Source organism: Capricornis sumatraensis, chromosome 2 (genome assembly GCF_032405125.1).
Source record: "Capricornis sumatraensis isolate serow.1 chromosome 2, serow.2, whole genome shotgun sequence".
Taxonomy (NCBI): domain Eukaryota; kingdom Metazoa; phylum Chordata; class Mammalia; order Artiodactyla; family Bovidae; genus Capricornis; species Capricornis sumatraensis.
The window spans coordinates 21757911-21773486 of record NC_091070.1 but is presented as its reverse complement, the minus strand read 5'-3'; the positions used below and the strand labels follow the sequence as shown (position 1 = coordinate 21773486).

Below are 15576 nucleotides of genomic sequence, written 5' to 3'. Positions count from 1 at the left end.
CTCCTGCTGTATACAAGGCTTCTAAGCCAAGGTAGTCCTTGCACTTACCTGTCTTGTCTCTTGCACCTGACCTACCACTTGTCTGTATGTGCAGAGGCTAATTCTTAGATGGCTGTGTGAACTGCCGGGAGGGCTACTGCCTCCCATGGAAGAGGAACACTTGATGATGCTGGGTCAGCAGGCTGTTTTCTGTCCTGTGTTTTCAAGTAAACTGGTGATATATGGGACCTACTCAGGTCTTGTGAATCCAAATATTTCTATCTTTAAAGTTCCTTTGATAGTCACCAGAGATTCATTATCTAGTTATTTTGGGAGGGCCTCATATTCCCTTCAAGATCTTTGAGGTTAAGACCATGTCTTTTTCTTTTCTACTAATGTAGGTTGTGCTGTGCAGCATGTGGGATGATTCCAGGACCAGGGATCAAACCTGGGCCTCCAAAGGAAAAACATCAAACCTAACTACTCAGGTCACCAGGGAACTCCCAAGACTGTATGTCTTTTTCACCTAGCAAAGTGATCTGAGTCAATGTGAACCTATTTTTTTCACCATTAATAAAGGAATAATTATGTCCTATCTCAAAGGGTTGCTATGATGATTAAATAAGATATGTATAAAAATGTTTCCCAAGCAGTAAATGCTATGCCTAAGTGGTGATCATACTAACACATAAATGTATAGTCCCTATTCTAAAAGTATCCCTATTAATGTAGTAATGTTTATTAAACACTTCATATATTAACTCTGATTTTCATTCCAATCTTAAAAATTAATAAAAACAATTTGATAAAGAAGTGGTCATACTGATATAAAACTGATTTCACACTAAGAAATGCCCTGCCCTCTTTCCTCCAACCCAAAGACTGGTCTACTTCTTGGACAGAAAGAAACAGTCTGCTCACCCTTGTTGAAAGTAAACAGCTTACCATCATTCTCGCCCCAAACAACAGGAGTAAGATATGCAACCTATCCAAACATGCCAATACATACACATACGTGCTAAAAATACCCAAGGCACTTTAGTGAGTTGCTGGAAATATTTTAAGCCAGAGAAATACAAGTTGAGTGAGACTGTTAAAATATCCCCTTTCTAATCCTGGGAGGTGTTAGATCAAACATTAAAAAAATAGAAGCAAGCAGCACCGTCAAGAACTATTTTAGAAATTTCCAGGTATATAAAATAAGGTGGATTACAGAATATCAGGAACTTTGTTAATTTTTCTGGTATGTTTCACCTTTAGGCAGCAGTATAAAACATCACTCTATAAGCAGAAATCAAACCTGTTCGACTTGTAGTCAGAGAAAGGCCACATGGTCAGTACTCTTAACTCTGTAAGAACATGGAACAGTGGCTGTAGCTCAACCAAACCACTGGAAAGTTTCATCACAGATTCCACCTTAACAATACAAGAAGCCTACTTCTGTTCCTCTTCTGTGTAATAATGGAAATGGTTAAATGTACATTCCCCCATGTTTATTCAAGTCCTGTTCTTCCTTAAGCTTTATAAAGTATAATTCAAAATACTGCTCACCTTTTTCCTCTCATCACCCAACATCTAGGACCTAGATATTTTCTTTCACATTCCTTAGAAAATCTTACTTCCTCTGTAAGTCCAACACTAAGAAACATTTTATCAAACTCAAGGGATCCCATTCCTTCCAGATGTGTTCTAGAGTATTTTTCAAAAAAAAAAAAAAAAATGAAGCCAAGATCTTATCTGTTAAGAGAAATAAAACTATACTAGACAGGCCAACTGAAAAGTAGGACAATCTGACTTACTTTTGGATCTATTTTTCTGTGAGAACATTTTTTAAAATTGGCTGATTCACAGTGAAATATTAACTACAGCTACATATATAACTTCATTCTGCATAAAACAAGCATATAATGCCAGTCATGAAGCCTCCAAAAAAACTGCCCATCCTACAGTGTGTAAAGTTATTGCTAGCCATTGGTAAAGTGTGATACTAGCAGAATCAGGGAATGTCCACATACTTTGACTGGGGATACGATGGGAATGCAGTGTATGTTCAAGTCACAGTGTGACCATAATCTTTACATTAAAAGCAAGATCATCCTGTACTCTTCTGTGGTCTTTCCCTTACCCTTGTACAGGAGCGGTAATCAGCATTCCACTGCTGAAGGCTACTGAAGGCACAAGGACCTTCCAGAAAAAGGTCATCACCAAGGCTAGGGAATTAACCTGGTTGCTGCTGTAGATAAACTATGTCACCAGAAAGTGTTTCATCATGTTTGCATCAACAGTAGGTGTAAACCTTGGAGATACAATTGAGATTCACTTACAAGAGGGAAAAACTAGGGAAAATGAGGTAAAAACTCTAGCTTTGTATAGCCACAGGAAAACATATTCAGCTTTCTTCAACTTCATCGTGTAGCAGGCTATTGGTTTAGAAACTGATAATGCGTTACAAGAATACCCAATTCAGATCAGAGACACAAGAAAAGGGGGGAAAAAATCACTCAGGGGGAAAAATATAACTAAAGAACATTTATTTGTTTTTCACCAAGACTTTATCTTGAGGATGTAACTAAACTGTGCCTCCACTCCCCACCCCAATTTGAAGGAGGATTAGTACAGTGGATGTTATAAAGCAGGTATGAACAGTTTGAGGGACTGGAACCAACATTAACTGACAAAAACCAACTTTCACCTAAATCATCATAAAAATGTTTAAGTAAAAAAAAAGGGGAGGGGCAAAGGGATTTTCAGATTGAACAAGATCATCACATTTTATCTAATACATTCAGTTCTGGCTAGGGTATACCAAAATGGAAACAGGATAACTATAATACAAAACTTCCACTACAGCACACTGCACACACCTGTGTTCCAAGCCCACCCCCGTTCCCCTAATGCTTCCAAACTCAACTATTTCCCAGCCTGTTGGGCCTGTCGACGAAGGAGCACGTAGATCTTCTCTTTAATCCAATCTTTGTTATAAGGCTGGTATGTCTGGGTATCAGCTCGGTAACTGAGGAACAGAAGAATAATAACCAAAGTTACAATGGTCAAATACCGTCACGTTTTTAAAACTGGAAATTGTTAACTGTTCTAGAATGGCACAGATGTGCACATGTTCATACATGAATACAATGAAAACGTAAAACAGCTGATTACCTAACTGTTGAATTTTATGCAATATGAAGTTTAGATCATCTAGTACAATCTCACAGCAGAAAAAGAAACCGAGGTCTAGAGATCTTAAGTTAAATGCTCAGTGTGTTACTTCTTGACCAAGTATGCCCAGAAACCATGTGTTCTTTCTCCTACATAGTTAACTATTCTCAAGGTGCCTTCAGGGATTAAAAAACTAACAAAAACTTTAGATTTACTATATTTACTTTGAATCAACTTAAAAAAAAAAAAGAAGACCTTTAAAAATATGTTGCTGACACAAAGATTTCTTCCCTGGAAAGCATTAACAGAAGGAAAATTTTATATACATCCTGATTTGCTTTTTAATGAACAATGCTGCTAAGTCACTTCAATCGTGTCCAACTCTGTGCGACCCCATAGATGGTAGCCCACCACGCTCCCCCGTCCCTGGGATTCTCCAGGCAAGAACACTGGAGTGGGCTGCCATTTCCTTCTCCAATGCATGAAAGTGAAAAGTGAAAGTGAAGTCGCTCCGTTGTGTCCGACTCTTAGCGACCCCACGGACTGCAGCCTACCAGGCTCCTCCACCCATGGGATTTCCCAGGCAGGAGTGGTGCCATTGCCTTCTCTGGAACAATGCTAGAGGCTGAGTAGAGTCTGGAGTATAAGGAGTGACATCAGCAATGAAACTTTAACAGGATTCCAGGGTTTTTGGAGTACAATGCATCACTTAATAGACAACTCACTCAAAGTATGTTTAGAGGACAACAGATAGAAATATTCCACTGGCCTACAATTGAACAACTACAACCAGCTAAATTGCTGGGAAAGCAATAAATTCAGTTTTTAGAGTAAAAAAACCTAAAGCTATAGTATAAAAAAAGATAATAAGCAAGCAGAGACAGCAGAAACACAAAGTACATCACAGTGTTTCAAGGCTTTTGGTTCTCAGCAAAAAAAATTATATACATATAACTACAAATGACAGTAAATACCTCTAACTGTTAGAAGCAGGAGTGTTAATCACTCAGTCGTGTCTGACTCTTTGCAACCCCATGGACTGTAGCCCACCGAGCTCCTCTGTGCACTAGAGTGGGCAGGCATTTCCTTCTTTAGGGGATCAAACCTGAATCTCCAGCACTGCAGGCAGATTCTTTACCACTCGAGCCACCAGAGAAGCCTATAAAGAAGTTGCCAACTGCTAGGTGTTGCTCTGGGCATTCATCTGAATAAACTCCATCCTATTTACAACTTTGTGAGTAGATACAATTACTATCCCTTTTTAATAAAGGAGGAAACCAAGGCTCAAAACAGCCTGTAACTTATTAGCTAAGTGACTTCAGGCAAGGAGTAAAAGCTTAAACTCTCCTGACCAGAGTTCTTATTGTCTGTGAACCACTGAGCTAGAAACCTATGATCCATTTTTTTTGGCGGGGCGGGGGGTGGGGGTGGGGCGGCTAGAGTTTATCCCCTCCCTCTCACCCACTTCTCCAGGTCCTCACTGAGCTACAATCCAATCTTTGAAGAGAAACAAACTCCAAAGTAAGAATGCTTTACACCATTATTAAAGTCTTTCCCTGAATGGTAAGGTCAGGATGGGGTTTAGTAAAATGCACAAGCTCTCTACTTTTACAGAACATTTTGGCTTTTTACTAACGTCCTTTTGTTACAGTGAGAAATAATCTAAAAAGTAAACTCACTGTAACTCTTCAGATTAAGACTGACAGGAAAATACAATTACTACATGACTATTTTAATTTTACAGTCACTATCAAGTACCTCTTAAATCACATTCCCTGATCCCTTCACCCTCCTAGATTTCTTACCTCTTTTCACAACCTCCAACACTTCCTCCCTCACCCTTAATTCCAAACGGTGTCCTCCTTTCTATTTTCCTGAAGTAACTAAAGCAATCAGAAAACCTCCCCAAGCTTCTACCACATCCGCCTGCCTTCCCTACTTTACTATTAATGGATTGTCGAAGATCCTATCTAAAGCCATCAATTTCTCCCTCTACTACATCACATCAGCCTGCCAACATACCATTATTTTTCTCACCTTAAAAACAAAATTAAAGGGGGAAAAAAAGTGTTTTTTTCTCTAGCTATAACCCCATTTCCCTCCTCTCCTTTTGAGCCAAATTCTACAAAAAAGCTGTCTGTGTTGGCAGCCTACAATCCCTCTCTTCTTACTAATTCACTGGACTATATAAAGATTTTACTACTGTCCCTCTAGGGCTTCCTAGGTGGCTCAGACAGCAAAGAATCTGCCTGTAATGAGAGAGACCTGGGTTCAATCCCTGGGTCGGAAAGATCCTCTGGAGAAGGGAATGGCAACCCACTCCAGTACTCTTGCCTGGAGAATTCTACATAGCCTGACGGGCTACAGCTCATGGGGTTGCAAAGAGTTGGACACTACTGAACGACTAATACTTTCACACTTACAGTTCACTCTACCAAAACTGCTCTGGAAATCATCAAAGACTTCCACAGGCTATACCAAATTTCAATTCTCAGTCCTCATTCATTTGATCTACCAACAATGTGAAGTATCAATACTTTTGAATGGGTTGGTCCACCAAATTCATCTCCCTCTACTCTACTCAGCCTCCACTTATTCTTCTGCAGCTTCAAAGGCTTCATTTTAGACGGATTTATTCACTGTGCAATCCTCAGTGCCTTGGAACACACATGGTACATAACCGGCCCTCAGTAAATGTTACATGAACACATATGTGTCTCTCTCTGTGTGCCAGGCACTAAACAGATCAACTATAAACATTGCAAACCAACACAGTATGATATATATACAGCTCTATTGGCCTCAATAGTTTTTTGAGTTTTTATATCAAAATAATCATAACAAAATTATCACACATTATAAACACATTTCATTAAAGACCAGAACTGGATCACTGAAATACTCTGAGTGAGCAAAGTAAAATGACTATAACTGAAACACAATAACGAGGTGAAGAAAACTGCACTCGAAAATTCCAAGGAAATGCTTATTTTCACCCGGATCTTTTGTGAGACAGCAAGCCCAGGCTTGGTTCCAGTGCTGAAACAGGAAGTGCCTCAGAGTAGGACCTACATGATTTTCACCACTGAAAAATATTTTTTTCTTGTAGCATAGTATCTGACACATAATAAATATGCCTGGTGACTGAAGCTCTCATTATAAGGTACTTCCATTTTCCTCTGTAAAATCTGCTGTAAACACTCGGCCTCTCCAACAATGCTAAGAAGATGAAGTATTATAGATTCACGTGCTCCTTGGTAACAGTGGTGACAGGTAATTACTGATATAAATTATAATAAGCATAATGTTAGGGAAAAAAATTTAATTTGACAAAACTCAGAGAATAGAAAAGGTAAGTGTCAAAAAAACAAACTCATTCTAACATACCAAAATACACATGATCAATATTAGGAGGAATTAAAATTAAATTCTATTTCAGTCCTACATATATTTTAAAAAATCAAGAAAACAGAATAATCTAAGTTTTAATTTAAAGCTAATTGCTTTAGGATAAAGACTATAATTGGGGAAAAAATATGTAAAAGATTATTTAGTTTAAGGAACAAAGTTCTCGGTCCAAGGCAGAGGCACACTAACTGCATCAATTAGCAAAATTCATAAGGTTTTCTTTATGTTGACAATGTATGAGCCACGTGTAGCAGAAATATTAATTACTACATCACAGGCAAAACACAAAGATCTGTGTCATGCAGAGTGCGCTCCTAATAGGATAAATCACCTCAAACAAACAAGATAAAAACACAATTTAAGAGATATGGTGGCTAATACTTACACGAGGCAGCTGAGGTCTGCCAGGTCATCAATAAAATCAAACAACTGACTGATGTCATATGTGATAGAGGGGCTGTTGGGATTCATTCTCTTCAGATGTTCTTCATACATTTTACAAACACCTAAGAGAGGGGAAAACCAAGATCTTACAATTGTATGAACTTTAGATATGAGTAGTGCTACATGCTTATATCACAATACTTTGTCCTACCCTGTACATATAGGTCTTTGTGTACCTCCAAACTGATTTCATAGATTTCCTAATAAAAAGTAACAGCCAACCACAGAGTTATCAAAAGCTATCTTAATAAAGCTTGGTTCACTACACTGTGATCAGAAATATCACTTAGGAGTTCCTGAATAGAAAGGGTGAATGGAAAGGAAATAAAAACCAGGAAAATTAACTAATTGCGGCACTAACCCACAGCTACCATCATACTTAGTGGCAAAAGACAATGCTTTCCCAGTCAGACTAGAACACCAGCTCTTCTCACTTGAGTCATGTTCAACATCGCACTGGAGGCTCTAGTAAGGGTGATTTGGCAAGGAAAAGAAATAACTGGCATTCACACTGGAATGGAAGAAGTGTACCTATCTCTAGAAATGCATACAGAATACCTTAAGGAAACTACAAAACACAAACTATTACAACTAATAAATCAGGCTGGTAAGACTGTATGATGTAAAATCATTATACAAAAATCAATTATATTTCTATACCCCAACAATAAAAACACTGAAAATGAAATGAACAACATCAGAAAAGAACAGAATTCTTGCAAATAAATTCAATAAAAGAGACATAAGACACTCTGAAAACTGTAAAATGTCACTGACAGTAAAGATTTAAATAAACAGAATGCTATCTCAGGTTCATGGACTGGGCGACTTAGTATTAAATACTCCCCCAAATGATCTAGATTCAACAATCCATGTCAAAACCTGAGGTACTTCTGCAGAAACTGACAAGCTGACCCTAAACTTAACACAGAAATACAGGGGTCCAGGACAGCCACAACAATCTTGGAAAAGAACAAAGTTGGAAGAAAGACACACATTTCCTCATTCCAGAACTCATCACAAAACTACAAAACTGTAATCAAGACAGTGTGGTACTGCTTATCCATGAAGACAGGCATACAGACTAATGGAACAGAAACAGGAGTCCACAAAACCCTCACATTTATGGTCAACTGCTTTCCCAAAAGGATACCAAGACAAAATCAATAGAGAAAGAGTATTTTATCAACAAAGGGTGCTAGGACAACTGTGCATTCATACGCAAAAGAAGAAACCCAGACCGCTCTCATGCCATGTATAAACAGTCACTCACAATGGCCCAGAGACTTAAATCTAAGTCAAAATTATAAAACTCTTGGAAGAAAATGTAGGCACAAATCTTTGTGACTTTGGATAAGCTTCTTAGATAGGCTGGACTTCATCAAAATTTAAGCCTTTTGTACTTCAGAGGACACTGTCAATGAAAGTGAAAACACAAGCCACAGACTAGAAGAAAATCTTTGCAAAACATGTATCTGATAAAACAGGGGTCCCCAACCTCTGGGATCAAATTCCTGATGATTTGACATGGAGCTGATTTAACAATAATAATAGAAATAAAGTGCACAATAAATGCAATGCCCTCAAATCATCTCAAAACCACACACACAACCCCCCCCCCCAACCCCCGCCAATCCCCTACAGTCCATGGAAAAACTGTCTTCCATAAAACTGGTTCCTGGTACCAAAATGGCTGGGGACCACTGAGATGAAACTATTATCAAAAATATACAAACAATTCCTAACACTCAACAATGGGAAAACAAACAACTCAATTAAAAAACAGGCAGAAGATGTGAACAGACACCTCAACAGAGAAATATACACAAGGAAAATACGCATTATGAAAAGATGCTCAACATCATGACATGAGGAAATTGCAAACTGAAATGAGGCATCATTATACACCTATTAGGATGGCAAAAAATCCAAAACACTGACGACACCAAGTGCCACCACAGGAACTCTCATTCATTACTGCAGGGAATGCAAAGTGATACAGCCACATGTGAAGACAGCTTGTCTGTTTCTTACAAAGATAAATACAGTCTTACCAGATGATCTGACAATCACACTCCTCAGTACTTACCGAAAGGAGTTGAAAGCTTAGGTCCACACAAAAACCTACACAGGAATGTGCATAGCAGCTTATTCACTGACAAAACCCGTAAGCAAGCAAGATATCCTTCAACAGGTGATGGATAACCAAACCGTGTTATACCCATACAATGGAGTATTATTCAACAACAAAATGAAATGAGCTACCAGGCCATGAAAGACATGGCGACATCTTAAAAGCATACAACAGAGGATGAGATGGTTGGATGGCATCACCAACGCGATGGACATGAGTTTGAGTAGGCTCCGGGAGTTGGTGATGGACAGGGAGGCCTGGTATGCTGCAGTCCATGGGGTCACAGACAGTCAAACACGACAGAGCAACTGAAGTGAAGTGAAAGAGCTGATCTGAAAAGGCTGCATACTATAATTTCAACCATACAATATTCTGAAAAGATGAAACTATAAAGACATTAAAAAGATCAGTGGTTGCTGTTTAGGGGAGAGATGGGTGAGCAGGTGGAGCACAGGGGATTTTCAGGGTACTAAATGTTAGACACATGTCGTTGCACATGTCAAAATCCACACAATGCTCAAAGCAAAGAGTGAACATTAACGCAAACTAGACTTTAGTTAATAATGTGCCAGCACTGATTCTACAATTCGAACAAATGTACCACACTAACACAGGGTGTAAATAATTGGGAAAACTGGGAGGGGCAACGCAGGGGCTATGGCAGAACCGTACTTTCTGATCAACTTTCCTGTAAACCCAAAACTACTCTAAAAAACTAAGTCTATTAATTTTAAAAAAGGGATGAGGGGAGGGAAAGCTCTGTATCCCAGACGAATATTAACTACTATAACAAAGAAAAATAAGAAAGTAAGATAATTACTATTTGGCAACCACCATGTGAGAACTGATTCCAGTATTTCCATTTTAACTTTTAAAATGGAAAATAAACCACCATTTCTAATTTAAAAAGAAAAAAGAGCTAGAAAGCCACAAAAAGGCATGGAAGAAGCTTAAACACATTGCTAAATGAAAGAAGCTGATCCGGAAAGAGCTACCTCAATGATTCTAATCTATGACATTCTGGAAAAAGCAAAACAATGGAGGTAGCAGAGACCAGTGGTTGCCAGGGGGCAGGGAGTGAGGTGAAGAGGGATGACTAGGGGAACACGGAGGATTTTAGGGCAGTGAGAATATTCTCAACATTACAGTAAGATACTGTAATGGTGAATACATGACATTACACATTTGGCAACATCCACAGCACTGCACAGCACAAAAAATGAATCCCCAAAGAAACTATGGACTGCATTCTGCTTCACCAACTGTAACAAATGCACCATACCTCATATTCTTTTTTTGGCGGGGCGGGGAGGGGAGGGGTGTGTGTGGCATACAGGACCTTAGTTCCCTGACCAGGGGAACCTGAGCCCTCTGTATTGGAAGCAGTCTGAACCACTGGACTACCAGGGAAGGTGTCATTAATAGGGGAAACTGGGGATAGGGAGAAGTACATGGGAACCCTCTGTACTTTCTGTTCAATTTTCCTTTAAGCCTAAAACTGCTCTAGAAATTAAGTGTATTAAATTTTTAAGTTCAGTTCAGTCGCTCAGTCATGTCCGACTCTTTGCGACCCCATGAATCGCAGCACGCCAGGCCTCCCTGTCCATCACCAACTCCCGGAGTTCACTCCTTCCCTAAAATCAGCAAAGGTTAGTAAAGAGTATTGCAGAATCAAAGGCCAAACATGATAATACAGATAAAGCAACAATCTAGAGTGTGTGCACGAAGTCTACCTTAATGGCAAGTAAGGCCATCAGCAGAGGAAGGGACTTGAGAAAAGGAAAGAACACAAGCGTTGCTCGTCTTTAAAGATGAGAATAAAATCGGAGGAGCCATTTCTGATTATGAGTAGCTTTTTGTCCCCTGGAGGTCTACCCATCATTGGTTTTAGAAGAGATTTCTAAGCCTAATCCAATTAGCTTCAGATAATCAACAATTCCAGGGACATGCCAGCAGCAAATTTTATATTCCTATAAAATCTTTACAGGAACAGGTGAAGAATGTGCAATTTGCTAGCAAGGGTGCAGGGTGTACACAAGTGGTTTACTGGATGTAATAATTTAGTGATGCAATGAAAGGACACAGGATGAATCTGATTTGTGATGATCCAATCTATGTACTCTCGTCTAATGGTTTATTGAGGGTTAATACCTCCCTTCACGGTGGTGCCAGCTTATCAAACATACAATAAATTATACTGATTTGGTTCCATTTGCCTTTATTCACTGAGCTAATTTTTTATTTCTTAACATTCTGATGGACATCTCAGCTTTTAATGTTTGTTTAGTAATTAGACTATTAGGTTGTGTAGGCACTATTAGGTTTCTCAAGCCTGTTTTAATAACTATTGAGTTTAACTAGACTATATAAGGGATACCTATAAAATATTTACACAGCACAGTAACAAATAACAAATAAAGAATATTTACAAAACAAGCAGAGGCCTGGGAAAGTCACGATATATATGAGCTTGATTCTAAAAAGTAAACATAATAGTGAATGTCAGGGTAAACAAACTCAAGACACCTGAGAGTCTCAGCACTTATCACTCTCACCCTGGGAGCAAGCGTGGACCAGCTAGTGTGGATGCAGCTAGCGTGGGGGCCAGGAGCCTCTATAGCCCATCCCACGTCCAGCCCCCAACCCCTCACCACCCCCAAAACAAAATCAATGATTTCTACCCCTTGATTAGTGTTTAAACTTACCTTCCATACACTCATTCACAGATTCATAGTCAGCATAAGTTCTGCCTTCTGGCCTCTTGGTAGGCTGTACCAGCAAGATGGTGTGAGACTGCACAGGGAAAAGTGATATCAATATAAGTTTCTAACTCAGTATTTGAGAAATTCATAGTATGGGATAAAATCCCCATTACCACACAATTTTCGTTGGTTATTAAAACACTATTAATCAGAGTGCTCTTTCTGCAATATCAACGCCTCTGCCCAAGCGCAGCGGCAGAAGCTTGAGTCACAGCTTTTCTGTAAGGTCTTAGTCTCCCAGTCCTTAACAACTGCTCTCTCAAACTCACTGCCTGTTAAATTCTCAGCATAAACTACCTTGTACTGTTTTCTCTCTTTTGCACCTTTCTTCCCAGCCAGATTATAAACCTGCTTAGGTGTTCTATATCCATTGGTCACTCTAATCCCATTAGATTCCTAATGAAAACAGATATGGGTTGATGAAAAGAGAAAAAAAGGAAAACACTATAATGATTACAAGCACTTTATTAATCTGTTTTTCCTAACTTTAGCATTACAGTGAAATCACATCTTATCCAGAGATTAGACTCAAACATTAAAGGTGTAAGATAAACTGGCAATCTAAAATTAGTATATACAGTTAATGTTACCCTAGAAAATCCATTAAATTATTCACCCAGTAGGTGACTCACCATAAGAGGCTGTGTTATACTAAAATATTGTATTTTTAAGCACTAGAGTCACAGAATAGCTAGAGGATGATGATACAGGAAATGTGAAGATGCCTCAAGAGCAGCAGATCCTTTCGTCTTCCATCTCACCCTCACTGGGGAGCAAGCTTTTGTTCATGGGTCTATTTCAGGGTTTCTCAACTCTGGCACTATTGCATCAGGGGCTGGAAGATTCCTTGTTGCAGAGGCTGTCCTGTGCATTGAAGGATGGCGGTATTCCTAGCCTATTCCCAGTAAAAACTCCCACGCCCTCCTCCCAATGTGTGACAACTAAAAATATCTCCAGAACATTGGTCTGTTGAAAGTATAACCCCTTCTATTTTTTTTTTGCCAAGTGTGTAAGGTTCACTTAATTCAAATATGATGTAACCTCACTGTAAACCCAATGCTAAATCAAACTATTTATAATCTTCAGGAGATGGTGAAGGGCAGGGAAGCCTGGTGTCGCAAAGAGTTGGACATGACTGAGTGGCTGAACAACAAATTCTTCTCTTCTGCTGTACTAGTTTTTAATAAAAAACAAACCTCTTAAGGACAGGAACCAAACGTTCTGAAATGATCAGACTTTTTAATGACCAACAAACTGCAACTGAAATAGCTATGTAGAGTTTCTGAATAAGCACTGCCCCCGCCCAAATAGAACTTTGAACACAATGTGACAAAGGGATTTCTCATACTCCTCCCTCTCCACCAAGAAGCAGTCATTCTGATTAAAAGTCTGCGAGGATCTGAGATAGACCTTGATGACAAGAGATGGAAAGTAATGCTCACCTATAAAGACCTGGACACAGTTGAGGCCTTTCTTAAACAGTGATCAAAAGTCAGAGAACACAGAATGTTAGATTACTGGTTATTTAAAAACCACCAATAGTTCCAATGGCTCATATGTTGAGAAGAAAGTAACTTTATAGAAACTATACTGACATTCCTGCAAAAGGACCTGTCCCACATACTAGCTAGACCAGTTGCTACTACATTAATTTTCTTCTTATTCTAATAAGAAATAAGGACCAATTCACTTGAGAGTAAAGATATGAAAATGGCTATACAGTATGCTGCTTTTTATATTTACCCTTAAAGTGAAACTGAACTAAGTTTACTATTCTTAATACTTACTGCCCAAAGACAAGGCTTAAAAATTAGGAACAAGGAATGGCTAAATTTACAAAACTGTCAACAAAATTATCAGATCTTTCCTTCTTCTGAACAGATTTGGTCCGGCATTCCTTAGGTTACTCTTTCTTAGGGGAATGAGCAGTAATAAATAAATAAGCGATAAAAATATAAGTACATACAGGAATATATATATCTATTGATATTTGCCACAATAGAAAAATAACATTGTGAAACCTAAAAAAAAAAGTTATGCAGAATTACCTTAATGATATCCTGTTTGCCAAGCAGTTATGATTCACTCTAATGAAGAGTTAATCTGTTAATCTGTTTTTAAAGTCTCACAAACATGAACCCTAAGAACAGTCAGTCATTCTACTGTTACAGAAATACTACAATACAATGCATCTCTCAAACTACCAAAAAGAAAAGAAAGAAGAATAAAAGAAAAGAAATTGAACCAATATTTAAGACTTTTGAACCAGTATTCACTTTAAATACAAATTCCAATTTTCAATTCTACACGGAATGATAAAAAATTATCACTGATAACTGCTCAATGATAATGGGGTGTTCATAATAACTGCTGTCATATTCCCAGATTTTAATCTAAGCATTTAAAAATAATACCAAATAAAGGCAGAGAAAGAAGGAAACTCCGAAGTGAAATGACTTGCTCAAGGTCACACTGCTAGTTAAGACAGGAACTGGAAATCCAATCTCCTAATTCCCAGTCCTCCTTGGGAAACTATGTTGGGTCAAACACTAACCTATCTCAATCCAGAAAACTACGACCTGAAAAAATTCCTTGTTAACAACAGCTGCATGATCTGTTAATCTGCAGCAACCAGAAAACGAAAATTAAAGTGTGGAAGCAACCACGATGACTTGGAATCCTCGTGAGCATCTCCTTTTTTGCAGATTACAAAACAGACACACAAGCCCAAAAAACAACCCTTCACCCATTCCACTCAGATTCTAAGGAAAGTGGACCCTGAGGTGAATCTATCTTTTCAGCTTCCAGACCCAAGAAGACTATAAATAAAGATAAGCACAAGATGGATGGCTGGAGGGGGAGGGGGACACCAAATCGGCCCCTAAAGGTCTTAGAAAAGAGGGAAAATGTATTTTTTCAAAAAAGGCAGAGCCCAGAAAAACAAAAGGGAATGTGGTCGGGAAAGCACGCTACAAAGCAAAGATGTTCCCTCCCGGTCCACACGGGGGATGCAGCACATTCACTCTGTCAGCTTCGGGACGGAATTGTCAAACATCCTTCGGCCATTGTTCCTATAGTAGGCTGGGGCGTTTGAAGGGAAAGAGCAGCACCCCCACGCCTGCCTCTACCAAGCAGCAAACGGAAGAAAAAGCAACCTCCGCAACGCACGCCTCGCCCGAGCCAGCAGGCGGGAGCGCAACCGCGGGGCGGACCCGGGACCCAGGGCCTAGCGCCAGGCCCAGTGTCTCCGCGGCGGGAAGGAGAAGAGTCGACCCACAAGCTGGAGGGCCGAGCAGCAGCACGCTCGCGCTGGATGGGGTGGGGAGATATATGGGCGGGGGTCGCCCCGGCGGGGGTTAGGGGTTCGGGGAGCCGGTTAGGCCTCTCTCACCATCGCGCCAAAGTCTCCCGCTGCAGCCGATGCCGACTCCGCCGCCGCCGTCGTCGCACACGAGCTTACCCGCAACGCCGCTAACAGCCAATCCCCGCGAGAGGAGCCGCCGGAAGTCGTCAGAGGCGCACCGCGAAAGAACCTTTCGGACCATAGAGGCGCACAGATTTCCGGCAGCTAGAGCAGAGAGTGACCCTGTTTCAGCCATCTTGGATAAGGGAAAGGAAGCACACAGGGAACGTATCGGAACTTGAAAAAAAAAGAGCTTTTTTCTAGACACGATTTTCGGTACTCGCGTT

At 39.7% G+C, this 15576-nt stretch overlaps 1 protein-coding gene across 1 annotated transcript; it reads right to left on the bottom strand.

Moving 5' to 3' along the window:
- Positions 1-2552: 2552 nt before the first annotated feature.
- ERH (ERH mRNA splicing and mitosis factor) lies at positions 2553-15346 on the bottom strand. Its single transcript, XM_068966007.1, has 4 exons — positions 15278-15346; positions 11830-11917; positions 6932-7052; positions 2553-2992 (listed from the first exon to the last, which is right to left on the bottom strand). The coding sequence occupies exons 1-4, from the start codon at positions 15278-15280 to the stop codon at positions 2890-2892; spliced, it is 315 nt and encodes a 104-aa protein (XP_068822108.1). The 5' UTR covers positions 15281-15346; the 3' UTR covers positions 2553-2889.
- Positions 15347-15576: the final 230 nt, after the last annotated feature.